The sequence below is a fragment of the Falco naumanni genome, chromosome 4, assembly GCF_017639655.2.
Source record: "Falco naumanni isolate bFalNau1 chromosome 4, bFalNau1.pat, whole genome shotgun sequence".
Lineage (NCBI taxonomy): Eukaryota > Metazoa > Chordata > Aves > Falconiformes > Falconidae > Falco > Falco naumanni.
Window position 1 is genome coordinate 74,455,483 of NC_054057.1, and position 23,495 is coordinate 74,478,977.

Consider the following 23,495-nt stretch of genomic DNA (forward strand, 5'->3'; position numbering starts at 1 on the left):
CCAAATCCAACTGGGAGTACTTATTGGCAGGAAGAGACCTGAGCAGGGTCATGAAGAGTGAAGTCTCCCATCTATACAGCACTCAACCTTCTGCCCTGGCAGCTGTCTTCCTTTCTAAACCCTTCTGCAAACTGAAATAGCGAAGCACATGCTCAACAGCATGTAGTATACACATATGTCCACTACAGAAAGACAACAGAGGTAAAAGATAAGGCTGAAAGAGCTGCATTAATCCACGCTGCAGCAGGATGAATACGAAAAAATCCACTGCAGGAGAAATAACAATACTCTTTTCATGTTATTTCTTTTCACTTCCACGGTTTACAAAACCCAACAGCTTATCTTAGGAGTATTTTACAAATTCAAAACAACCAATCAGTGGAAAAAAGCATGAGATGCCTAAGGGATTTCACTAAAACCCATGGACTCCCTGCCACCTCTCTTGACTGTGCATGGATACTGCATATTGTTGAAGCTCTGACAGCTTGAACAAAACAGAAAGAGGGCTGTCCCTCCAATACCCAGCAGGAAAGTTTTAGTGAAGAGCAGGCTGTGTTACACTGCTCCTCCAGTAACAGAACCTTTGACACTAACTCGCTTTAACACATACCTGATCCTGGCTTCCATTTGATTGGCAAAGCAGCCACGGGTTTCACATTTGTAACCGATTTTGCCTGTTCCTGCTTTTCTTGCTCCAACAGAGAGCGTGACATTGCCATAGCAACCAGCAAATCTTCATCCTTAGTCTCCATTTTGGCCCTCTTCTGCATTTTTGAGTCCTCTTTGGAGGAGCCTTTTCGCTTTGACCTGCTTGGTTGATTGCTGAAATACAAGAATGCAGCAGGAAGCCGAAGTTAATGTGACTGTATCAGAGACAAGAAACACTAAGCACTCCAGACCAGCTGCTCTACTTGCTCACAGTGATTCCCATATCAAGGATAATGAAAAACTATTCAGTACCTTCTTCCCTAGCAGAGAGCAAAGGATTTCTTATCATCTATGGAATTCAGAGCAATTTAGAGAAATTCTTATTTTGAAAAGGTAAGCACAAGACCACAGCACTGATGTAAGCATCTGCTATCTCTACCTTGAACGCTTTTTTGTACCAAAGGGGAAAAAACAAGTTGACGTGAGGCAAACCCAAGATCACCAGAAAATGCTTTCCCACCCTGCTGCTTCAACAGGCACTGGTCCTTCCACAGCACAAGGGTCTTGGGAGCCCTTCTACAAACTCAGTAGAGCACCACTTGCTGTACTCTGAAGATTCTGCTCAAATCCAAGACAGCAGATGCAGCTCTGTACCAAGCACATTTCAAAACATCACGTCTGTTTCCTCTTTGGCTCAGGGTGTAAAGCACATATATCCAGTACAGCCACAAGCTGAATAGCTGAGGCATTGGCACAACCAATGCTCAGGAGAGACTGCAAGCTCGTGCTATGTGGTTTGCTTAATAAGCTCAAACACAGCTTTACAGCATAACTGCCTTATAGAGCACAAAAAATTCTGACAAACCAGTGTAAGATTACTTACTCCCCAATTTGCTCCTGCCTGCTGAGTTTTAAAGTCAGCCACCACTTGACCACTTCTGAAGGAAAACAAGATGATTTCTCCAGCTAAATTCTCCTCATGTGGTAATGGGTCATGAATCTATTTGACCTTCTTTGGACTTGGGGCCCACCCAGCGTGCAAGTCTGCCTTGCTTGTTCATCCCCAGGAGCACAGGTTCAGTATCTCTCAGGCTGAAGAAAATAATCAGCATCTTTAATTTTACCAGCTTACCTGGGACACTGAAGAGGTGCATCACCAAGAGTGGATACCTGCAACTGAACCGCCTGAAGAAGCATCTTAGGAGGAACATCCATCTCGACAGCACAGCGTTTCAAGTGACTGATTCGGCTCTGTGGGGTTCGGAACTGCTTCCCACAGATGGGACATTCAGGGACCAGAGGTTTGCTGGAGGATATCTGTGCTTCTTCCATCTCATCCAGACACCTGTGATACAACAGCAAAGCTTATTTCCTCTGAAGACTTTAAAACTGTCCATGCTAAGATTTAAACCACATTAAAGAAAAGGAAGCACAATCATCTCTAATATCTGTAACAGCCAGAAACATCTCCTAAAGAAACAAGAATTAAGTGCCCACCACTGTGATGAATATGACATGTAACAGTTACATGGAGATTAGGGCCTCAGAGGCACATTAAAAATATGTTGCTCAAAAGCAAGTGCAGGTAATAACCTTATTTAACTTCATCACATCTTCATCAACTAATTCCTCTTTCTGCATTCATTCTAACATTCCAGCTAACTTTTAAATGACTGTTAAAAAAAGAATCACACTACCACAGAAATGTTAAGTCTTCCTCACCCGAAAGATGACTACTTCTTGTCGTTCTTACCACTTTCATGGGCATAACCACATGCAGTGTCAAGAACGCAAGTGTTTTCAAGTCAGCTATCTCACTTGACAAGGACAGTTGTTCATGTCACAGAAAATGGAGCAGCTGAAATTAACACCATGCTCAAGAGTGCAGGATGATGAACTAATAATCTATGGTAGGTCAAAACTATGTAAAATTTTTTAATCATTCTTTTGTCCTCTCCAAAGAGATTCAGGCTGTAAAAACCTGGATCTGCAGCACCTATTAGAAAAATCACTCCCTGATTAGGTAATGGCACACAGTACCTACACACACAGAGCTGCCTTAAGAGATCATTCATCTGATGTACTATGACTGTTGATTACTAGTTTGCCAGTGCATCTATTCGTCCACAGCTTTACCTCTTGTGATGAAGACTGCTATCAAAAAATCATTGCTAATATAACCTAGTAATCTCATCATCTGATTACATGCTTAATAGTTCACAAAGCAGACAATTTCCAAAAAGCATTTCTGACACACTGTCACTGTTTTACAACCTCTTTCCTCTCAAACAGCAGTAAATATCTGAAGACAGAAACAGCAGTAACACCTCTAGAGCTGCAGGTGCAGACAACCCTAATGAATGCGAGCCACTCAATAACATGATGTAGGACTGGACAAATTAAATCACTTTTGCTTTCTGAAAGTGCTCAAATTAAGAAATTACAATCATTCAAATGCACTGTTTCTGATATTTTCTCAACAGAGAAGCATAGACTTCTAATTTACAAAGAGCTGTCTACAAAATATATTAACAGTACTTGATACTTACGACTAAGGAAACTGCTCAATTAAGAGCATTCATTTCAGTTTAGTCATCCTTCTGATAGTATCAACTTTCCCTCAGCAAACAGCTTGGATATGCAGTGGTATACTAGATGTCCTTAGACAAACAATTTTTAGCAAAATAGAGCAAACATTACTTTGTTGGCTGAGATCAGTAGATCTCAAAACCTGCAGTAGCGAGTCCTCATTAATTTTGACACCCCTTTGCAATCACAGCTCCTCTGCCACGGTACTGACAAAACCAGCATTTGCCTTACCACACACAGGCATAAGCCCTGCAGGGCTAGACAATCAGCCTCCGCTTCGGGATCAAAACGACTTGTTAATTCAAGCCATAAAGGTCCGTATTACTATGCAGACTCCCCTGCTAACCATGTTCTTCAATGGCTAAGGGGAGTGAGCGGTCTACGAGGTCAAGGGGAATAGGATGCAGAAAGGACACATCATGCCAGCCTTTCACCTGTTAACATGCTGCTCTCGTCGTGTTGTGTTCATGGCTGAGATATCCTTCTGGCAGATCTGACAAAAAAACAAGCCTGCATCCTCCAGGCTTGCCAGGGCTTCCTCTTTGGTTTCCTGCTGAAGAGCCAAAGCCAGAGCACCATCATGTTCCATGGATGGAAGATGGTGGGTATCTGGCAAAGAAGAAAGAGATGATCTGAGACAGAAAGCTAAGAATCCTGTATGAAAGGCGTGGAACCAACATACTTGTCATTATTAGCTTATTAAACTAGACACGTAAAAATTAATTGCCATCTTTCCCTTGCATCTTCACATCTGATCTCTCACAAGGAAATGTACAAACTGCACTCTTCAAATGTGACAGGATGGCACTAGCAGAGGAGCAGGAGGTGGCAATTTGTTCACAGTACAGCACAAGTCAGAGCCAAATAAAGGGTAAGTTTTGGAAAAGTTTCTGGAGAGAACATGGAATCTTATAAATTACATATTACACAGCAGTTTTATGTCCATACAGGACCAACAAGGCCTTGACTTCTAAAGAAGAAAACCAGAGTAAAATTGCTGTGGATTCAATTCATCTGCATGGAACAAATTACCTTATAGAGTGCCTGGAGATATACCAAAGATGGGGGCTACCTAAGAGTCATATTTACCTAATAGTACCTAACACTGTCCTGACGTTCACTGGTCCTGTTGGAATTTCAACCTGTTTCCAAGAAGGTAATTATACCTCTAGAATCTAACATGAGGTTAATTCAGCCTTAGAGAGGAGCTGGAAGCAAAGTACAAATAGTTCTTGAACAATAGAGAGAGCAAGTTTTCTCAGTGATCTGGAGTGATTTATTCAGTGCTGCACGCGGAGCCGCTAGGCTAGCTGGGAACAAAGCCCAGGAATCCTGACTGCTTCTCATGCAACCATTCACACCAGCCCACAGCACTCTTTCTGCACGTACAAGAGCTTACAGGAGAAACGTACCATTCTCTGGTGGGTTCTGCCCCTGGCTTTCATCAGGGAAATCCCCGCTGGCTACAGACTTTGGCAAACTATCATCTGTGCTGTGTTTTAGTTGCTCAGGTGCCACCCTCTTGAACTGCTGCATTCTCTCCACTACCAGATCTGCTACCCGCATCTTCGACACTGCAAGCGGCGGTACCTTTGAGGTGGGTGAAGAGCAGGTCTCTGGCTGTGTAGCAGGATGGAAGGATAATGTGGTCTGGGAACAGCCACTCTGGGTATTTACTAGACGGGGAGAGAACACCAGAGCTTTACCAGTCAGTTTTAAACACCCAGCTGAGCTGCCCACAGAGCTGCTGAGAAGGTTCCCCAACAGCAGCCTAAGTCAGGCTCAGTTTTGCAACAGCCATTCTTAGAGGAAGAAGTGAACAATTTGTCTAACTATTGCATGACTTTATAACCACAGTAACAGTATCAGGTTTCTGTGCTACAGTGGAGTTTAAGTATCTCTCTTTCCCTTTTAGAGGAAGGAATATTAAGGAAGGCCTTGCCTGAAGGTCTCTAGTGAGAACAAGAAGCAAGGCAGCCCTACAGCACCATTCTTCCCAGTGTTCCCACAGCAGAACATCCTGTGGCTCCTGCTGGTTTTTGATCTCCACACCCTACTTGTGGCTCAAATTTTCAGGCTCTGAGCTGAAGGAACCCAGAGTTCCCAAAGGTACAGTGGTAACAAGCAAGAGGCAGAGGCAATGCTAGGCTAACACCTCAGAAAACCACTGTTCTGCTTGAGGTATCCTTGTGGCTATGGGCAGCATCCAAGACGGGACCATGGATCTCACCAGCCCAGTATCTTGACTCTGAGTGCAGTCAGCAACACATACTTAAGAAAGGGTGATCAGGACAGGACAGGTGCAAAATAACCCTTTTCCTGGCTGACCTTATTTATCAGTTTAAACACCTAGATAAGCCTAAGTAGCTAAGTATGGATGGAAACACAAGATGCAAGCCAGCTTCAGTCAGTTCTTCTTTATGTCCCCTCCAGATGGACTTTTGAAGACCTCCACTGAACTAGAGTCCTTTCAGTCCTAGTCTATTTTCTGTCTGAATGATTTTGGTTCACTCACCTGTCAGAGCCCTTTGGCTACACTCGCTGGCCACTGTACTCAGCTGGCTGGCAGGGAAGGGGCTTCTCTCTCCATCCCCTTGTGCAGTCTCACCACTACTACAGGCCACAGTGTCATCATCTTCTTTATGCACCAGCATTTGTTCTTTTGGACCCAAATGTTGAGATAAGTTTCCTTCTTTCACTGCTGGTAAGCGATGATGGTTTTGGCTCTTAGCAGCAGCTCTGTCTCTTCTTAATTTGCTTCTTGCTGCAGTGCTCTTTGGCCTGTTCTGAGCCCTCTTTGCTGCCTCAGCATCCCCAGCTTTTTTCTTTGCTCTATTCAAAAGATTTGCCCACAACTCTTTAAAATCATTGTCCTGTTCATCCATTGGCCTGCAGGTTCCAGTAACACTGGCCTAACGACACTGTGAGGACTGGAAGGCAGGGGGAGATACTAGAATCAGTTCAGGTTTGCATCATCCGTGACCTGGTATTTTCACTAGTTCACTTCTACCACCTCAGAGACGTTCATTTTCCAGACTTCAATGAGGTCAACAGAGCGGGCACTTCTGTGCTGTTCTGACTGTTCATTCTTTCACAGTTAATTCACAGCCATTTAGTAGAGCATGTTCTCTCTCCAAGGACCCCACCTGCTTTCACAAGCTGATTCTTCAGAGGTCTCTAGACCATGAGTTCAGCACCTCAATTTGTGCAGAGCACGCACAAGATCTTCATGATAGAGCTTCAGAAAGACACTTACTAAAGCCCTTAAAGAAAGAAATAAAAGAAGGTAGTTATGTAGGATGGTATATGCAGACAGGGCTGGTGTAGAACTCTGAAGGAGGAGAGAATTTGCATAAACCAGTAAGATTAGAAAAAGCATGTATTGACCCAAAACACTGTCTCTATAATTGTACTACAGACATGCACAAGCCCCATTAGGAAAGAAGAGGAAAGCTTTCCAAACAGGTATCTGATACTGAGTAGGCTTTTGCCCTGGAGCTTTTTGAGGATTTGAGACTGTCCTTTTTGTATATGTATTCACATGTACATTTATATAACACAAGATCAGTGAATGCAGCAGGGGAGGGAAAAAAAAAAAAAAAAAAGTCCTTCAGATCAAGACAGCTACTCTAGACTGTAAACTTCAGCTTTGAGACACTGCAGCTTTAAAGAGGAGAGCCTGATCTCATTTTGAGAAGTAAATAAAGGCAGTTTCTGGCATTTCAGAAGAGTTTCTGGGACAAGTCTGAGAACAACTCTATCAAACATGTTCATCCTTTCTCTCCTCTCACATCCATGGCTGCTCACCATTAGGATTAGCTCTCCTGCTAACTAATGCTAAACTCTGAGTACCCAATAAACTGTGGCACCGACCATGTTCCACAAATTGCTGTCAAATACACAAGGTAAACAGACTCAACAAACGGTATTTTTAAATGAGTTTCTTAATCTTTTCAGCTACAGTAAGAACAGCAGTACTAGCTAGGGATTACTTGGAACAGCACTGGGTACAATGTCCAGATGGAAACGCCATCAAGCCCCAGGCAACATTAAAACTAGATCTCTATTCTTAGACATTTTGATTGTCTTCTTCCTAGTCCTAAGTTCACTATGGTCCTGACTATTTTACCAGAGGTTTTATATTGCTCTCAAAACCTATTTCTTTCAAGTTTAAACTGGAGTGTTTCACTTGGAATGGCAACAGCTGTGGTTCAGTTTCTCCAGTAAAGCTCTGGGCACAGAAAGACTCAAAAAGCAGGAAAAACACATGCAAGATTGTTTTCTCAAATGGCTTGGCTGCAGACATGCAAGGCTAAGGAATGCTGGTTACACACTTTCATGGGTCAGCCTTTCCTATAAGCAATTACAGATGTTAATGGATTTATTTATTTTAAACTCAGGCTTCCAAACCAGCAGAGGATTTTGCTGTGAATCTTGGAGTCATTTCCTGTCAGAGAGAAACTGAAGTTTTATGTAGCCAGTTCATAAATTTGATTTTCCTGGACAGAATCTTGGTATAGTTATCGCTGTAAATTGACCGTTTTATTCTATGTAGGAGACAGAACGTGGAGAAAAACAGAATCTCACATCCTCCATGGCTTTAAGTACCTCTCAAAGACACATTTGTAATGTCATACTATTTATGGTTAGTTCCTGATATTAAACTTTGAAACAGATCAGCACTTTTGCACTTGCAACCAATGTTCAGTGCCCCAGGTAGAGCAAGTCAGACATACAAACAATGCAAAACCACCTAAGAATTTATCTGTCTTTCTCCTTGCCCTTTCCAGACTTGCAGTTACAGGCTCCTGCTCTGTTCATCACCTCAGTATCTCTGATGCTGCTGCTATCAGTGTACCTAACAGCCAGCTTTCGGACCAGTTTATGGAGCTTGAAAAGTATTGGCTTTGAAAATAATTTCTTTCAGTATAGTATTCAATTCATTTTGGAAGATTTTAGGACTCAACAAATCACAAGGCTGGTCAAATAAAATAAACAGCAGCACTTACCTATCCACTTAGATGCCAAATCTATAGCCCAGCTGTTTGCTTCAACTAAATGTGGATCAGCAAAGTGGTACAAAGCAGGATCAGTAACAATGAAAGGTGGAACCTAGAAATGGGAAGGAAAGGGTTAGATTTAGTGTATTTTGTACTGACTGCTCTTTTTGCTCAAGTTCCAAGTTGCAGGGGGAAGGAGACAGCACACGCTCCAAAGGTGCTAAGTTCTGCCACTTCCATTAACCTGTGTACCTGAAGTGAGAGTAGGTGAGTTAGATGCATTGCTCAGGATCTGCTCAGCTCAGCAGTGAGCAGCACCATTGCAGAAAAAGCCCAGAACCCTTCAGAAGGCAGAACAGGTCAGACAGACTGGATAAAGCCCTGAGGAACCTGGTCTGACCCCACAGCTGACCCTGCTTTGAGCAGGACATCAGACTAGAGACCTCCTGAGGTCACTTCCGGCCTGAGTTATCTTATCCTACAAATAGTCTGTCCTTGCCTTTTCCAGTTGGGACTAATTTTGTTTCCTGGTAACTTTCTTTAAACCAGTCATGTAACACCCTCACCTTTTGATCCAGCTGTTTTCAGGCTCATAGGCATCTACTGGATTGAGCTCCCTGGTTTAACTGAAAAAAATTCAGGTATCCCTTCTCATCAGTTCTGTTTGCATCCTTTGTACTTCACTGTCTTCTGTTGAGACAAGGAGGACAGAAGCTCTGAATACACTCTCTTTAGACCACTCAGTATTTTCTAAAATGTATCACATCCTCCAGTCTCTGTGCTCTAAAGTAAGAGCCCTAGTCTTTTCTCTTTTCCTAGGAGAATCTTTCCTGACCCCTAACCATCCCCATCAGTACTCTCTGAAGCTGCTTCACTCTCCATTGCTTTTTCTGAGACACACTGACCAGTACTGCGGACAGCAGACTGTTGATACAGCTGGTGAAGAAGCTTTATATTGCTCACATTCCTTCCCCATCCAGGCCTCAGAGATCCTAACATCTTCTTTGGTTTGAAAGGATCTGCTTGTTGAGCAAAGGTTTTACCTGAACAGAGATGCCCAGAGCTCTTTCAGTATCTGGTATCATTAAGGTGTTCCATATGATTTATCTCTTTTTCCACCTCTGTGCTCTACTTTACACACCTCCACACTGAATTTCATGATCTAGTTAGTGTGTCACCTGCAGCTCGGAGCCTGCTGAAAACACCTGTGCTCTTGACTCAGCTCAAAAAGCTGTGCCACTGCCCAGTGGGACCACCAGGCACATGCTGAGGTGGATTCAGAATGAACGCTTGGATGCTGTTTGCTACCCTCCAGCCAGTTTGCTCTCTCAGATAGTTTACCATTCATGATAATTCTTTACCTCTTTCCCCTTTTCAAAGGATTTCTGAGCAAGCTACACTAATCCATTCTTTATTTCCTGATTTGTTGATGAATTCAAACCAGTCCCTTAGACTACTGAGAGACAGTCTACTAGAGAAACTAGGCTACCACATTGATGAAATGCTATCAGGTTAAAAATATATAATGACACACATCTACAAATAACTTGATGATCACTTTGGCCAGTTTAATAAAAGACTTCCTGCCTTGTAATTCCTTAGCTCAGTCACAGAATCCTTGTTTTACCTGTTGTTTGGGTTTTTAAAAGATCTGCTACCCTGCCACCTTTCAGAGCAGTCTCTCTTTTAACAACTTAGAGCATATTTCTACCAGCAGTCCCACCACTTGACACTATCTCTTCTGAGCAATCAAATATACGTCTGGGCTTGCTCACTTGCCACTTTAAACTATTTGTTCCAGGAACAATTCTCCTGCCATTTCAGTGCCCAAGAATACATCATCATTATGGCTAGAAAGTGTAGATCAGTGTTAGGTAGGCCTCAACAACTCACACCCAGTAGATACCTTCTCCCCTCTCTCCCCTGCAGTATATCCTCCTCAATTACTCATCTCTAAGGAAAGCCTGACCCTATACCTTCAAAAATGGGAAATGCCACGCTACCTTGGGAGCAATTTCCTGGGTTTCACAAGAAATACTTGGGGAAGTGGGATTATTTAACGCTAGAAAGCAAAGCAAAAAGTAACCTGTTTTTTGATACATACCATTTCCTTGTGGTGAAAGTACAAATTACCCTGTTCTGCAGACAGATCCTCTCCCCCTGTCTCCACCAGTGAAGCAGCTGAACAGGCAGCTGCATTCCTAATGGGGCATAGGAAGACATGGTGCTGAGTCTGCAGCACCCGTCTCCCCTCGGCAGGAAACATGGAGTGAGGCTCCGTTTGCGTGCCCGGCAGAGTGGGCTGCTGCAGGAAGGGTGGCACCTTTCTCAGCAGAAGCACCTTCTCCCACTTCCTCCACCAGCAAGATCAACATAGGAGTGGTCCTGACAGTCCTGTAAGGCTGGCCAGAACTTAACGGAACGTCAAAGAATGGGATCAAAGTGACTGATAACTTAGTCTTCAGAAATTAGTTAATTGCCACAGCCCGTATGAAGTGATGCCACTAATTGCAGAGCGTTGACAGCGGACAGGATGATGGTATGCATGCTTTTGTGTTGGCATTAAAAGTTTTATTGCTCCCTCCCCTTCTCTTTTTGTGAAAGCTGTGGCCTAAAGATCTGAAGGTAGCAAAACTTTCAATCAAGCCAGTCCAAATACTGCAAAGGGAAAGAATTTCTGTAGTGTTTGTTCTGGAAACCACACTAGAAGGCAGTCCCTAGGGATTCTTCCAGACTGAATCCTGTAACAAAAAAATCTTCCTACAGGTTCCTGATGGAGAACCTACATGTCAACAGTGTAACTTCTGAAAAAGCGTATTATCTTCCATACTTTTAGAGAGTCTCTTCACTACAGCCTGTTCTCTCCAGGTTCCTGCACTAACCAATACCTTTATCACCAACACTATTTTATAAAGACACAACACTAGATCTGTACAGTGCAGGGTCTCTGTGTTTGTAGAACCACAAATAAATTAACACTGAGGACAGCAGCACTTGTTCTATGAGGAAAGAACAAAGGTAAGTGCAGAACAGAATCCAGTCAGGTATTCACCCTCTTGTTCAGGTCTCTGCCAGCTTTCCTGTGCTAGAAAAGGATACCAAAATCAGGCGTGGAAAATAGGAGATGACAAATTAAGTCTATATAAGCAAGGAAATGATAGCTAGGAAAATCATAATCAGATTCCAATGAGCAATCTTAGCAGTGACGATTATCAATGCCTACCTGACACTACCCACTTCTGTTTCCTAACATCCTGGCAGAGTACCATGCTCTCATTTCTTTTCAAGGCTGCACCTCCCCTGGTAGTACCTTGTACACATGGCAAAGGATTTCATAGACAGTAAAAAAATCTGTTACATTCCAGACATGAATTCTAAATTACTACTTACATGACAAAATGTCCCTCTACCTTTCAAATACTGTAGAAACTAACCTTACCTTATAAAGCACTTCACTGAGATAGAAAATTTTTACTTCATACCTCCTCTGGAAAGATAAAGGGGAAGTGAATATAAAAATAAAAACTAACGGTTGCTCAGGTGCAAATGCTCATGGCTTGTATGCAAACGCAGTAGCATACAAATCAGAAATATATGCAGCTGGTGTTTCAAAAAATGCTTATGTGATTTGACTGAAAACAACAAAAAAATATTGAACAGAAAAATACAACGGTGAATTAAGGAGTGAATAAAAACATTTCAGTAGAGGCCCCCAAAATCAATAAAGAGAACAATACTTATTAAAACCTAACTTGGTTTTCACAGAAAGAAGAATAATCAGAATAGTAATAAAACCAGACATGTAAAATATCAACATGTAAGGGAACTGCATAGCACTGAATATGAACAATGAACTGTATCAGAATGAGGAGGTGGTAAAATTACATAAGATTAGTTACCTGGTCAGAAAAGGTAAGGATTTTCAAGAAGATCCTTTTGGTATACGTCAAAACCAAAAAGAAAAAACTACCAAGGCCACTAGATCATTACAAAACAAACTGCAGAACTGTTAATACTGAGAATACTAAATATTCTTGTAATATCCATCCCATGATGTTGATGAAAGTAGCCTACTCTAACAGTAATCCAAAGCATACTGAAAAGCAGCTGTTGAAGGTATTTCTGTCAACAGAACTGGATCATGTGCAAGTAGAAGTCACTGTGGTTTTTCAAAAAGGACAATCAGGGAAGTAAACACCCATCTTTCAGACCGAGATCAACGCCAGGCTGTTAAAGAAATGGCTTATATGGGAATTGCTGAATAAAGATGGATAACAAAATTAATACCAATCAACGCAGTTTTATGAAAACCAAGATCTCCTACATTAAGCTAATACCTTTTTAATGAGACCTCTGTGTGTTAACAGAGGTGTAATTCTTCTGTAAACCATTAAAAAAGTATCGAGGGACAAAATGATTAATTAAAATTATACAAAATCAATACAACACATTTAAAAAATTATTAAAATGTAGCTAGATAGGTTTCAAAATGCAACTGCAAAGAGCAGTCATTAAGAGCATATATTTCTAGTACATCCCTCGGAGATTAACTCTCTGCCTATCTCGCTCTTCTATTACTTAGACTTAAGAAATGAGTTAGGAGAGACATAAACCACCACTGATCAAGCTGCCTGATGATGCAGGGAAGGGAACTGTTAGATAGCATTGATGACAGAGAGGCAGAATGATGCAGCCGACTTGGTAAACTAGCACAAATCTCAACACAAAGTCCCTGTTTTGGGCCGAGGCCATACTTACAGCGTAGGTAAATCTATCCTGGGAAGCAACAACTACAAAGGACTAAGCAGTCTGGACAGCTAATCAGAACGATGGTGGGCCCCTATATGAGTCTGTGGCCATATCAATACATACGCTTTAACAGTAAAAAGGGTTTATTTCCTTTATAGTTGGTCCTAGTGAAAACTGTGGTGAAATTGTGACAGTGAACCTACAGCATGATTCATTCCAGAGGACACATGGCCTACAGCTCATACAGCACCAGTGGCACATAGCTTTTCACACTGCCTTTTCAGGACCCAGCACAAAGCCTTACACAGGCAGTCATTCTTACAAACTGACCACAATGTGACCTTATCCCAGGTGTCTGACTCCACCCTGATACAGGTAATTTTGACCATGTCAAACAACTTTATCATTTTGTACATCAAGAATGGAGCAATCTGCCTTACGGATGTTTGCAGAAAGAAAATCAACTGAATAATTAATGAAGAAGTGAATATAAAGAGAAGTAAGAACACAATGTGAAACATTCAAGCTATTTCTCTCCAATAAGACAATGGTATTCTAAAGGGCACATTCACTTAAAACAATGTAAATTCTACTGATACTACTTTTTCTCAAAAAGTGTGTCTCCTGATTTGTGATTATGTTGAAGCTTATAATCACAAAAGCCAAATCCAAACTGAAATTTAATGCAGTATCTTGATTTCCCCACATTCTCTGAAATAGAAAGATGCTTACTTTGAAAAGGTGGCCAAATTCATCATGGATTTCTACAGGTGATCTAATAATATATCTTTTACACTAATGTTTCATTGATATATAACAGCTAATAACTTGCTCTCTTCTCAGCTAAAATCACATAGAAGAGCTACAGCAAAATACACATTACTTTGTGGGTATGTCGCTTTATGATGTTTTCATGCTATCGTATCTTTTCTCCATATTCCAGCTTCTATCACGAACAGGCTTGGTTTACTGTTCTGAAAATACATTTTTTACATTTTTTCCTATTAAACTATTAACTTAGCTCCTTCACCTTCTCAATATCTAAATATAGTTACCTACAGACTTGGTGTGAGCGCTCTGGGAAACGCTGGTATCATACCAATGATCTCAAAGATGCACAAATGTGCCTCTTCCATGGACTGCTACAACAACAGCAAGAGGTCAGCTCTCAGACAGTGATATCAATTCCTCTGTGTTTAGCTTTCAGGAAAATTCTTTCTAGAAACCCTGGACAAGGATGTCATGTACAACTGAGGACCGCAAAGCATAGCTTGTTTCACTAGCATACAGCGTGTCAAACATCCTGTTTAAATTGCTATTTTCTACCATTTGACAGTTTCTTTGGAAAAAATGTGTCATGAAAATTGACCCAGTGGGAAAAGAAAATGCTCAAAAGAACTTGAGGTCTATTTTCTTCCAAATGTAAAGCTCACGATAAAAATTCTTTCTGCTTGTCAAGCAGTCTGCCTCTGACACCCTGTATTGCATCAAGAAATACAGTGACTTCTGGCTATTCAGAAAAATGTTTTAATCCAAACAGCAAAATCAAAGGGGAGAAAAGGGACCTGGAGGGAGACGAAGAACAGCATTTTAAGTAGGTATGAATGCCAACCACACAAGGGTCATTTTTTGCAGTCAAATCAGGGACCGTACTCCCTGATTTTTGAGAGTTTATACAGAAGCCAGCAGACAGACCATCAGTCAATGTTACTGCCCTTGGGCTTTACTAGACTCAAAACTATTTTAGTACAAATAATAGATGTTTTTGCACAGTAAATACACAATTCTGGCATTATTTAAAAACAGGATGGTTAAAAGAAGCATCTTTTATGTGTATATGCGGCACGAGCATCACTTACACAAAGTGTTGGTAAAACAGCCGACACCGACTGTTCCCCACCAAGGCAGGCCCATACGCTGGTCCTCGTGCCGCTGAGCCTGGAACAGAAAGATAAAATGTCACGTTGCTTCACGGAACAGCTGCCGGACTCCTCAGAATTGCTCTCCCTGATAACGTTGCTCGAGAGAAGTTTGCTTTGAGACTGGATGCATTAAACAGAGTTTTTAATGAATCCTCCCAGCAGCCTGTGCATGCTTAAACTCTTGACACCCTCGCAAGCAGGCCTGCCGTTGAACACCTCGCCTTTAGCACCCAGTTTTCGCTTGTGATGCTGCGTTAACGTCAAGGATGGCACTTCACCCTATGGAGCAGCTGCCACACAGCGACGAGCCGCCCACCCGACCCAGCCAGAGGCCCCCCAAGGCGCCAGCGCTCCCGGGCCCGGCGGGGCCCCGAGGGAACGCGGTGCTCACCTCAGCGCCCCGTCGCCGCGGCGACCAGGCCCCTCCCCCTCCCCTCGAGGGGATGACGTCCCACCGCTGACGTCACGTCCCACCGCGCATGACGCCACACCCTGAGGTAACGCCAGCCCCAGGGCTCGACGCCAGCGCCTCCCGGCCAGCAGGTGGCGCCGCGCCGCGCTCACTGCGCCGGCGTCATGACGTCACGCCGCCCGCCAGCCCGCCCGCCGCCGCCCCGGTAGCGCTGCCCACCCGGCCGCCGCTGTGAGGGCGCTGCCCGCCGGCTCGGCCCGCCGCTGACCTCGCTCTCCCGCCGCGACACGGGCGGGCCGCCGCTCCCCGCCGGGCAGCCCCGATGCCCAACCGAAGCGCATGCGGGGTCTCGCTGGCCCCGCGGCCTGCCCGCCGCGCATGCGCCACGCTGCTGGCAGCCTCCTGCCGGCGGGGGTCTGCGCGTGCGCACCCGGCCCCGGCCGCGCCCTCCCCGCGCAGGCGCACTGGCTTCCCGCCACTGGTTGCTGTGGTGATGCCCCCCCCCCCCCCCCCCCCCCCCCCCCCCCCAGTTGTTCCCTCAGCGGGGCCCGGCCTGTCCGCGGAGCCGACTCAGGGGCTCCCCGCGCCGGGACAGCGGCCGGGAGCCTCCCCCCGGGCAGGCGGCGCCGCTGGGCGGCGCCTGCTGATGCGAGCCCGGGCTGAGGCGAGCGGTCCGGCGGCCGCCGGGGGCGGCCGTGCTCCAGGGGAAGCGGCGGCGGCGGCGGGCCCGGCCGCCTCCCGCCGCCATGCAGCGCCACAGGGCCTCGGCCGGTCCCGACCGGCCCCCAGCCCCGGCGGGCCTTAAGTGCTGGTAGGTTTGATTAGAGCCTCGGCTCGGGTTGTAACTGAGGTGAACAACGAGTCTGGAAGAAACACCACCGAAAGAGGAAAGCATACAGCGTAGCGTTGTTGATGAATATTTTTAAAGGACTTGGATCTATCAAAATGTTCATATGTAGAAAAATATAAATTGGAAAGACGGAGAGAACTTCATACCACCTGTTAATAATCATGGAGCTATCATTTAAAGTCACTCATCTTCACATCTAAAACCTAAGGTACGGGTTTGCATGCTGCAAAGCTGCAACTAAAGCCCATTATAATTGTAATGCTTTGGGTTTATAACAAATGCTGCGCTGCTCATATGGAAATTAATGGACATATTGAAACACCTAGGGGAGCAGTTATGTAGCTCAAGCTTTTACCAACCTTTATCTGTCAAAAGAAAGAACATTGCCTATTTATTCTGTACTTAATACCAGGGGTTGAACAGGAAAATGGATGCCATTTTTCAACTACAGAACTCAAGAGACCTTATACTGAATATTAATTTGGAGTCAGGATCAAGAATCTTTTTCTCTTAATTGCTTAAGAATTTCTCTTAATTCTCTTAAACACACACTTAATTGCGGCCAAGGGCCTGTAGGTATAAAATCACCAGAGATGCGGTGAGCGTGGGGGGGTCATACATGAGACTTGCATTTTGAATGCATGTTTTGTGTTGAAATCAGGATTTTTTTCTCAACACTTGGTATGGATGCAGCAAGAAGCAAAATCACTCCTGGGTAACACTTCTTAACAGGTCAAGAAGCAGAGGGAAGAGGTTTAGCGGCACACAGAACATGCTGGGGCTCACATTCCAATTAGTGTGCTTCAAAACCAGCAAGATAGGCACTTTACGAACAAATACTTCTAATTGTGAGCAATATGATGACTCCTTCACACGTAACGTTTATTTTTCCATAATTATATCTTGATCCATAATTGACATCACCAAAAAAGCCCAACACTGTCATAGCCTTGCCTAATTGGAAAGCTTATAGAAAAAGAATTAACTACAACTTTTAAAACAGAACAAACTCCCAAGGCACCATGCATTTTCACTTCCAGCAAATCAATTTAATTTTTAACCTATGCTAAATTCAAATCAAACAATTTTAGCTGGAAACCCTTGAATTTTAAGCAAATACTTAGTGGCCTGTTTATTTTGGTGGGACTGATGGATGCATTTTCTGCAGTGAATCTCCCCATGAGATGCAATGTGCCCATGTCAGTGTGAGAACCCAAAACTGATTATGAAGAAATCCTTTGGTTTGTGTCTTTCAACACTTCTGCTAGTTTATTCAAGTTCTTTCTAAAGTTGCTACACTTAAGGGAATTAGAAACACTCTGAAGAAAAACCCTGCAAGAACTTGCAAGTGCGCATTGCACAAACATACTAAAAAATACTCCAGTTATGAGGTACCCAGACACTGTGCTGGTTCCAGAAGAACCAAGCAGTAACAAGTAACAAGCCAAGTCACAGTAACATTTTGTTTCACAATACCCTAAATGCAAACTGAATCCAAAAGCACCAAATACTTTAATAATAACCAAGAAGACTTGGAGGGGCATCTCCAGAAGGCACAGGACAGCCTTCAGACCCTGTCACACACCTTCAGCTGGGGAAACTGCCCATCGGCATTCGAAACACCACTGAACAAAGCAAATACATCTTTAGCCAGATCAGCCTCCACATCGTGGCTGCCAGGCAACGCCACAGCCTCTAGCTCTTCTACTGCATTTCACATAGTCAAGCACAATTTTCTATTCTAAAAGTGCTGAGATACCAAAGCAAAGGGCCCCTGAGAAATGTGAAGCACGTACCACTCACAAGCATCTGCTTTTTCACTGCTTGAATCCTTTAAAGCTTACTGCGCTCAACGTGAGTAGCACAAACACCCTGAGCCTTGCTGATGTGCGCAAGTGCAGCCTTCTAGAAGTCTGCATTGAAAAGAGCCAGAGGAATTGCAGCATTTCCAATACAGATGGGTCCAAAAGCACCGACATTTAACAGTACAAATTGGCTACCAAACAGGTATCTATTTCACAGGATGTTTCAAGGCTTCTAACCTCAGGAAACAAGGATGTGGTCGCTGCAACAGGCTCTATTCGCTATTTGTACCCACCATCAGCTAGAACATGCAACCACAGTTAGAGGTACAGAGAGAAGCAGCAGCTCTCCCAAAATCAGGCAGCTGATCAGAGGCAGATGATCAAATTCTCCATGTAGACCTACTTGACTTCTGCTAGCAATTTTTAAATAATTCACTTTTTCTTCCCACTAGGGAACAGCTCTGTATCAGAGATGGCATAGGGCCCCAGTGCTTTAGACTCTATGAACATCTTGGCTTAATTCAGTGCATTCTAGTGGTATTCTCCAGTGATTTACAACTGTGTAGATGCTAGCAGGCCCCTGAAATAGCAACACTTTGGATACACGGTGTAAAAGACAGGATATTTACTATCACACTTTGGTTTTGAGCTGTCTCTAAAGAAAACAACAATTATGGAACTTGTGGACACTATTGCCAATACTAAAATGTTTTAAAAATAACTGTGCTTGAATTCATCATGCAATGCTATTTATAGTAAAGATGTGAATATGTTTATCTACATATCTATGAATACACACAGTACGTGTATATTATATATACATATACATATTTATCCCCAGTACACTGCAGTCAGCAGTTCTCAAAATTTGTGTTTCACTTTGTTACCCTGCTGAGTCTGATGGGCAGATCCACTGGTCTGTGTTAAGACTTGTAACATCGGTGGCTCTGGCAGCTCCAGAATAATTTTTTAAAGCTTTGGATAGAAACTGATTCAATCCAGGTCCGTAGTGACCAGAGAAGCAGCCACAGAGGCCAATTTAAATGAGTAAAGTTTAGAGTTTGCATTAATTTATGGTATTAATTTGCCCTTTTCATGGACTTTGGCCATGCTGGATGACAGAGCTCAGCACAATACTCAGTGTGCTGAGTCTCTTGAAAGGGCAAAACAAGCAACAATGCAGTGTTTTCTTCAGAGCAGGTTCATTTTGTTTTCCACTAAAATGTGAATTTTGGGATGGTGCATGCCACTACATCTCCTCTTGCAAGCCTGCCAGAAAAATATGCATGTTTCCATTCAGTAAGTCACACAGCACAAGTTAGAGTGTGCATGTCAAATTAATTTGTTATAACCAAAATTTGCCTTGTTCTCCTGGGAGGTGCAATGAATTATAATTTCCAAGAAGAATGACTATCATTCAGTAAAGGCACTGGGCATTAAACATGCTAAGAATTTCTAAACATTAAAAATACAGTGCCTAACTAAAAAAGGAAACCATATCCTTTGATTCCTTGAAACAAGATAACTTAGTACACTTGTTTTTTAAAATATCTGCTAAACCACTTGAGACAGAACAAATCCAGTGACGGAGCTACATCAGTGAAACAAAACTCAAGTTTAATCTCCCTCTGCCTCCTGTCACAGCTCTGACTTCCCGAGTTTCTAAGGATTTAATCTGGGACAGTTCCGTGAAGGATTTACTTACTGATTTACTTCTGGATCAGGATTTAACCCCAATTACCCCTCATTTACTTGGGCTGCAAAAGGAGAAGCAAGCTTTGCTTGGCTTCACAGACTGCTGCTTTGTTAACTGCTGTTACCTGACCCCAAATCCCTTGCAGATAATATCTTCACATTTGGAATAAAGTTGGACAGATACATTTAATGGACAATTCATTACAATACCTTTTGCTACATAGATTTAAAAAGAGGAGGAAACTCTGCTTCTTTCACCAATTTTTCATCCTTCCTGCTGCTCTAAATAGATTAACAGCAATGAGACCGTCAGGAGTCCTTACAAATTTAAGTACTACTAGAAGCCTTTGGTCCTTGCACTCCTGCCAACTATTCCATTTCAACCAGGACTTACAGCAGACTTTTTTACCCATTCCCACCTGTTCACATTCCAGACTTTTTCCAGGAGTGCAATGGGAAGGGGGCTTGTGATTTGAGATAAAATTCTTGCTGTAAGGTGGTCCAGGACTGACAGTGGAAGACAGCACCAAGGAGCACCCTCCTGTCATAGATGAGAACAGGAAAATGATTGTCCAGGCAGATCAGCTCCCCTCTTGGCTCAGACTATGTTGCAACCACAGCATCAGCCACCAAGTGCTCTAGAGAAGATGGCGGTTAAGTGTAAAGGGGGAGGTAAAGGAGAAACAAAAGATGCTTCTGAGAGCAGAGGGAGAACAGATGACCCCTTTTTTTCCTCTGGAAGAAAAGTTTCCTGCTGATGAAAGAAAAGGAAAACCGATGTTTAACCCCACTACAGACACATCAAGGGATGAGCTGTTCTGGGTAGAAAAAAAAGAGAGATTTTAGCATGCCATCCTCTTCTTCCCAAGCAATAGGGGAGAGAACCAGCTGGAAAGGACTTTGTACAGGGTAATTCCAGCAAGCAGCCAAGCTTTCAGGTGTTCTCTGAAATCTGAGGAATTTTTGAACCCAGGAGTTACTGGGAAACCACATGATATCAATGGATAAGGTTTGGGCAGACCCAGAACTGCCCTGGGAAGAATTTCCAAATGAACAGGGTACTGGGCAGAGAAGCTCTTGAAGTTGCTGTTACATTTGTGTTTATTACCTCATCCAAACCCAGCAGGTACTTGTCTTTATGCCTCTGGATCTTGGAGGAGGTTTGTTTCACTTTGTGCTGGGATTCTTGTGTTCTGGGCTGTGCCCCTAACTCAGATTCCCTGTTGCTTTGGGAAATTTATTTAAGGTCCATGCAGACCTTATTTGTAAAGTAAGAACAATTCTGACTTACTTCACAAGGAGAGTGGGAGGATTAATTAACAATTGTGAGGCACTACAGAAGCGCTAAACATTATTAACGGCTCCCAAGTTTTCTTCTTTTGGAAAGAGTGGCCATTTCTTCCCCTAATGTTTTAAACAGTTGCTGCTCAAGGAGCTTAGATTGCAGATTCCTGGCCTGTGGTTTGTCCATAAAACATAGACCTGGAGCCTATCCAAGACACTCTCGATAGTCTCAGCAGGAAGTCTGGACGAGAGAAAACTCTGTTCTCAATCTGGCCCAGTGAACTACTTTATGGGCCGGTCCAGTTTCAAGGTCCTGAGCCAGACGTGAGAGGGATTCTGTCCAAGTTTAAAAGCACGAGGTCTCAGGAATGTCCTTTCAAACTGGATTTCACTGCCTATAAATATTTTCCATCTTCTGCCCCGAAGGATATAGTTTTGACTCTGCAGCTGATGAGCCTGGGCAGAGCAGGAGAGAAGGCACGCTGTTTATCACCAACAGTTTGTCAGCACACAAAGTTTAACTTGCAGAAAAATGAACAAAAACCAGCTCCCACCAAAAAATGAGAGAGGCAGCAGCTAATGAGGTCCCAGTAAAAATCAGACCCGATAGATCAATTTTCTGCACAAAGCAGGAGTCAGCATTGCTTACAGCCTGGAAGTCAAATAAGCTCTGTGAGATTTTTCCAGGTTGGAGATCCCTAATTCCATCCCATGGGGAAATCTGGTAGAGCAAAAACAGAAATAAAGGACATAACTAGCCCATGCTGGGCATGTCACAGCTCTGTTCACACATGTTGCGTGCTCTTGGAACTTTTGGTTCACCTCAATATACTAGAGAAATGGGGGGCACTACTCTCACCGAGGGAAGAGCACAAGCTGGTTGGAAACTGCTTAGTGATACAATGCGTTTGAGGATGAGTAATTTAGTATCTGAGTGGAGAGCATGGGAGCTGGAAGAGTACAACCGCAGCTTTACCACTACAAACAGCACTGAAGTTCTGATGCAAGATCGATACAGGCCTTCTCTGCTTGCACAGCGTATTTTAAGGTTGTGCAGAAAGTGAAAAACCAGGTTCTAACTAGCTTTCCATGCCTCCCGCTTACCATTACATTTGAAATCATCTTTTACACTGCTCGTTTACCAAAGAGCCTCTGTCGCATCCAAGTGGAGGCCCTTTCAGACACCAAGTCACCTACAGATTAGCTTTCAAGCGACTCACCTGTACTTCTATCAGCACTTCAGCTTGTGTCATCAACATGATTCCACACATCCCACTTTTCCACTGGGATGTGTTCTGTTAACCACGCATAGAATCTTCATATAGCAGCACTCTCTCCAAATCTTCACAAAATAAAACGGAAAGCTGAGCCTGAGAGGTGAGGACCAGGAGAAGCTGCTGGCACATGCAGTGATGAAGCTTAGACAAAGCAGCATGATAAAGTATGTGAGATTTGGGTCAAAACACTCTCCTGCTACTGCTGCTACTGCTCCTTGCTGCATAGAGGTTCCCAGGACTATCACCACCCTCACTGTGTTTGATGGGTACAGTGACAAAAGGTAGGTTTGCACTCCAGTAACAAATATCTCATTTGATCTTGTAGTCACAAATCTCTCATAACAAAAAATTAGGACCTCGAGGGCTGCTCAGATTCCTGGAGGATTCCCAGGACTGGAGAGGCTAAAGACATGTCAGATGGTTCATGACTGTCTCACAGTAAGCATACTCTGCTTCTCACTGCATCAAATTTTGTAAACTAGCATCCAGGTTCAGTTCAGGCATTGTATCAACAGATGCCACTTTAGGCACTTCATCAGTTAGCACCAGGTGACCAGCTAGCAGGTTACTGCACTCAGCCACTCTGTCATTAGCATCAGAAATTCACCAAAGGTTTTAATTTCTTCAGTCTGTGTTCACGAAACACCCTGCACTGAGAAGTGGCCACACTGTATTGCTCCTTTCAAGCGTCCTACAAGCCTCTGCACATCCATGTATCATCTAGTAATTCCTCCTGCATGTTTATATATCAATGCAGCAGACTCTTTTCATTCCTCTTTGTACAGCCAGGCTTCCTTTAGCTTAAAGAGCTGGAGGCTGTCCTGTCCAGCAGAGCATCCAGTTAACCAAATCCAGTTTCAGAATCTTAATCTGGCAATTTAAAGACTAGCTAAACAAATATCATGGCTGCCTCAGAGCCCCCACTGAGCAGGAGGAGGAGTTCTTGTAAACCAGTTTGCACAGTGTAAACCAGACACACAGAGGGAAATCTAGTATGGCATTTTCTGTTACAAAGGCCTCTCTGCTGAACAGACATTGCTCCTTAGAAAGGATTCAAAGAGCTAAACTTAATTTTCAAAGTCCAGGCTAACAGGGTTTGTAGCTGCAGATTCTCCTGCTTTCCCTCCACACTCTGCTACTACCTACTATTGTTTTCACAGCCCTCTCTTCCCACCACTGTCCAGTGCTTGATGCCCTGAAGAAAGAAGAACCAACAAATCACAAGCTGAAAGACACAAAGATCAAAAAAGTAAGGGGAAGAGAG

The 23,495-nt window shown here is 43.5% G+C and overlaps 1 protein-coding gene across 7 annotated transcripts in view; it reads right to left on the reverse strand.

Annotated features, from left to right (window-relative positions):
• Positions 1-15,705, reverse strand: part of SLX4 (SLX4 structure-specific endonuclease subunit) — a 31,498-nt gene extending 15,793 nt beyond the window's left edge. For 2 of the 7 annotated variants that reach the window (XM_040593246.1, XM_040593241.1), the window contains exons 1-8: positions 15,589-15,704; positions 14,846-14,924; positions 8,247-8,349; positions 5,753-6,500; positions 4,650-4,913; positions 3,672-3,846; positions 1,781-1,993; positions 611-822 (exon numbers count right to left, since the gene is read on the reverse strand). In XM_040593246.1, coding sequence (XP_040449180.1) covers positions 611-822; positions 1,781-1,993; positions 3,672-3,846; positions 4,650-4,913; positions 5,753-6,122 — 1,234 coding nt within the window. In that variant the 5' untranslated portion in view covers positions 6,123-6,500; positions 8,247-8,349; positions 14,846-14,924; positions 15,589-15,704. Of the gene's footprint in view, positions 1-610; positions 823-1,531; positions 1,741-1,780; positions 1,994-3,671; positions 3,847-4,649; positions 4,914-5,752; positions 6,501-8,246; positions 8,350-8,803; positions 8,928-14,845; positions 14,925-15,299; positions 15,321-15,539 lie in introns of those variants that run through there. The other 5 variants (XM_040593245.1, XM_040593242.1, XM_040593243.1 and 2 more) reach the window with 5 other exon arrangements.
• Between the last annotated feature and the right edge of the window lie 7,790 nt (positions 15,706-23,495).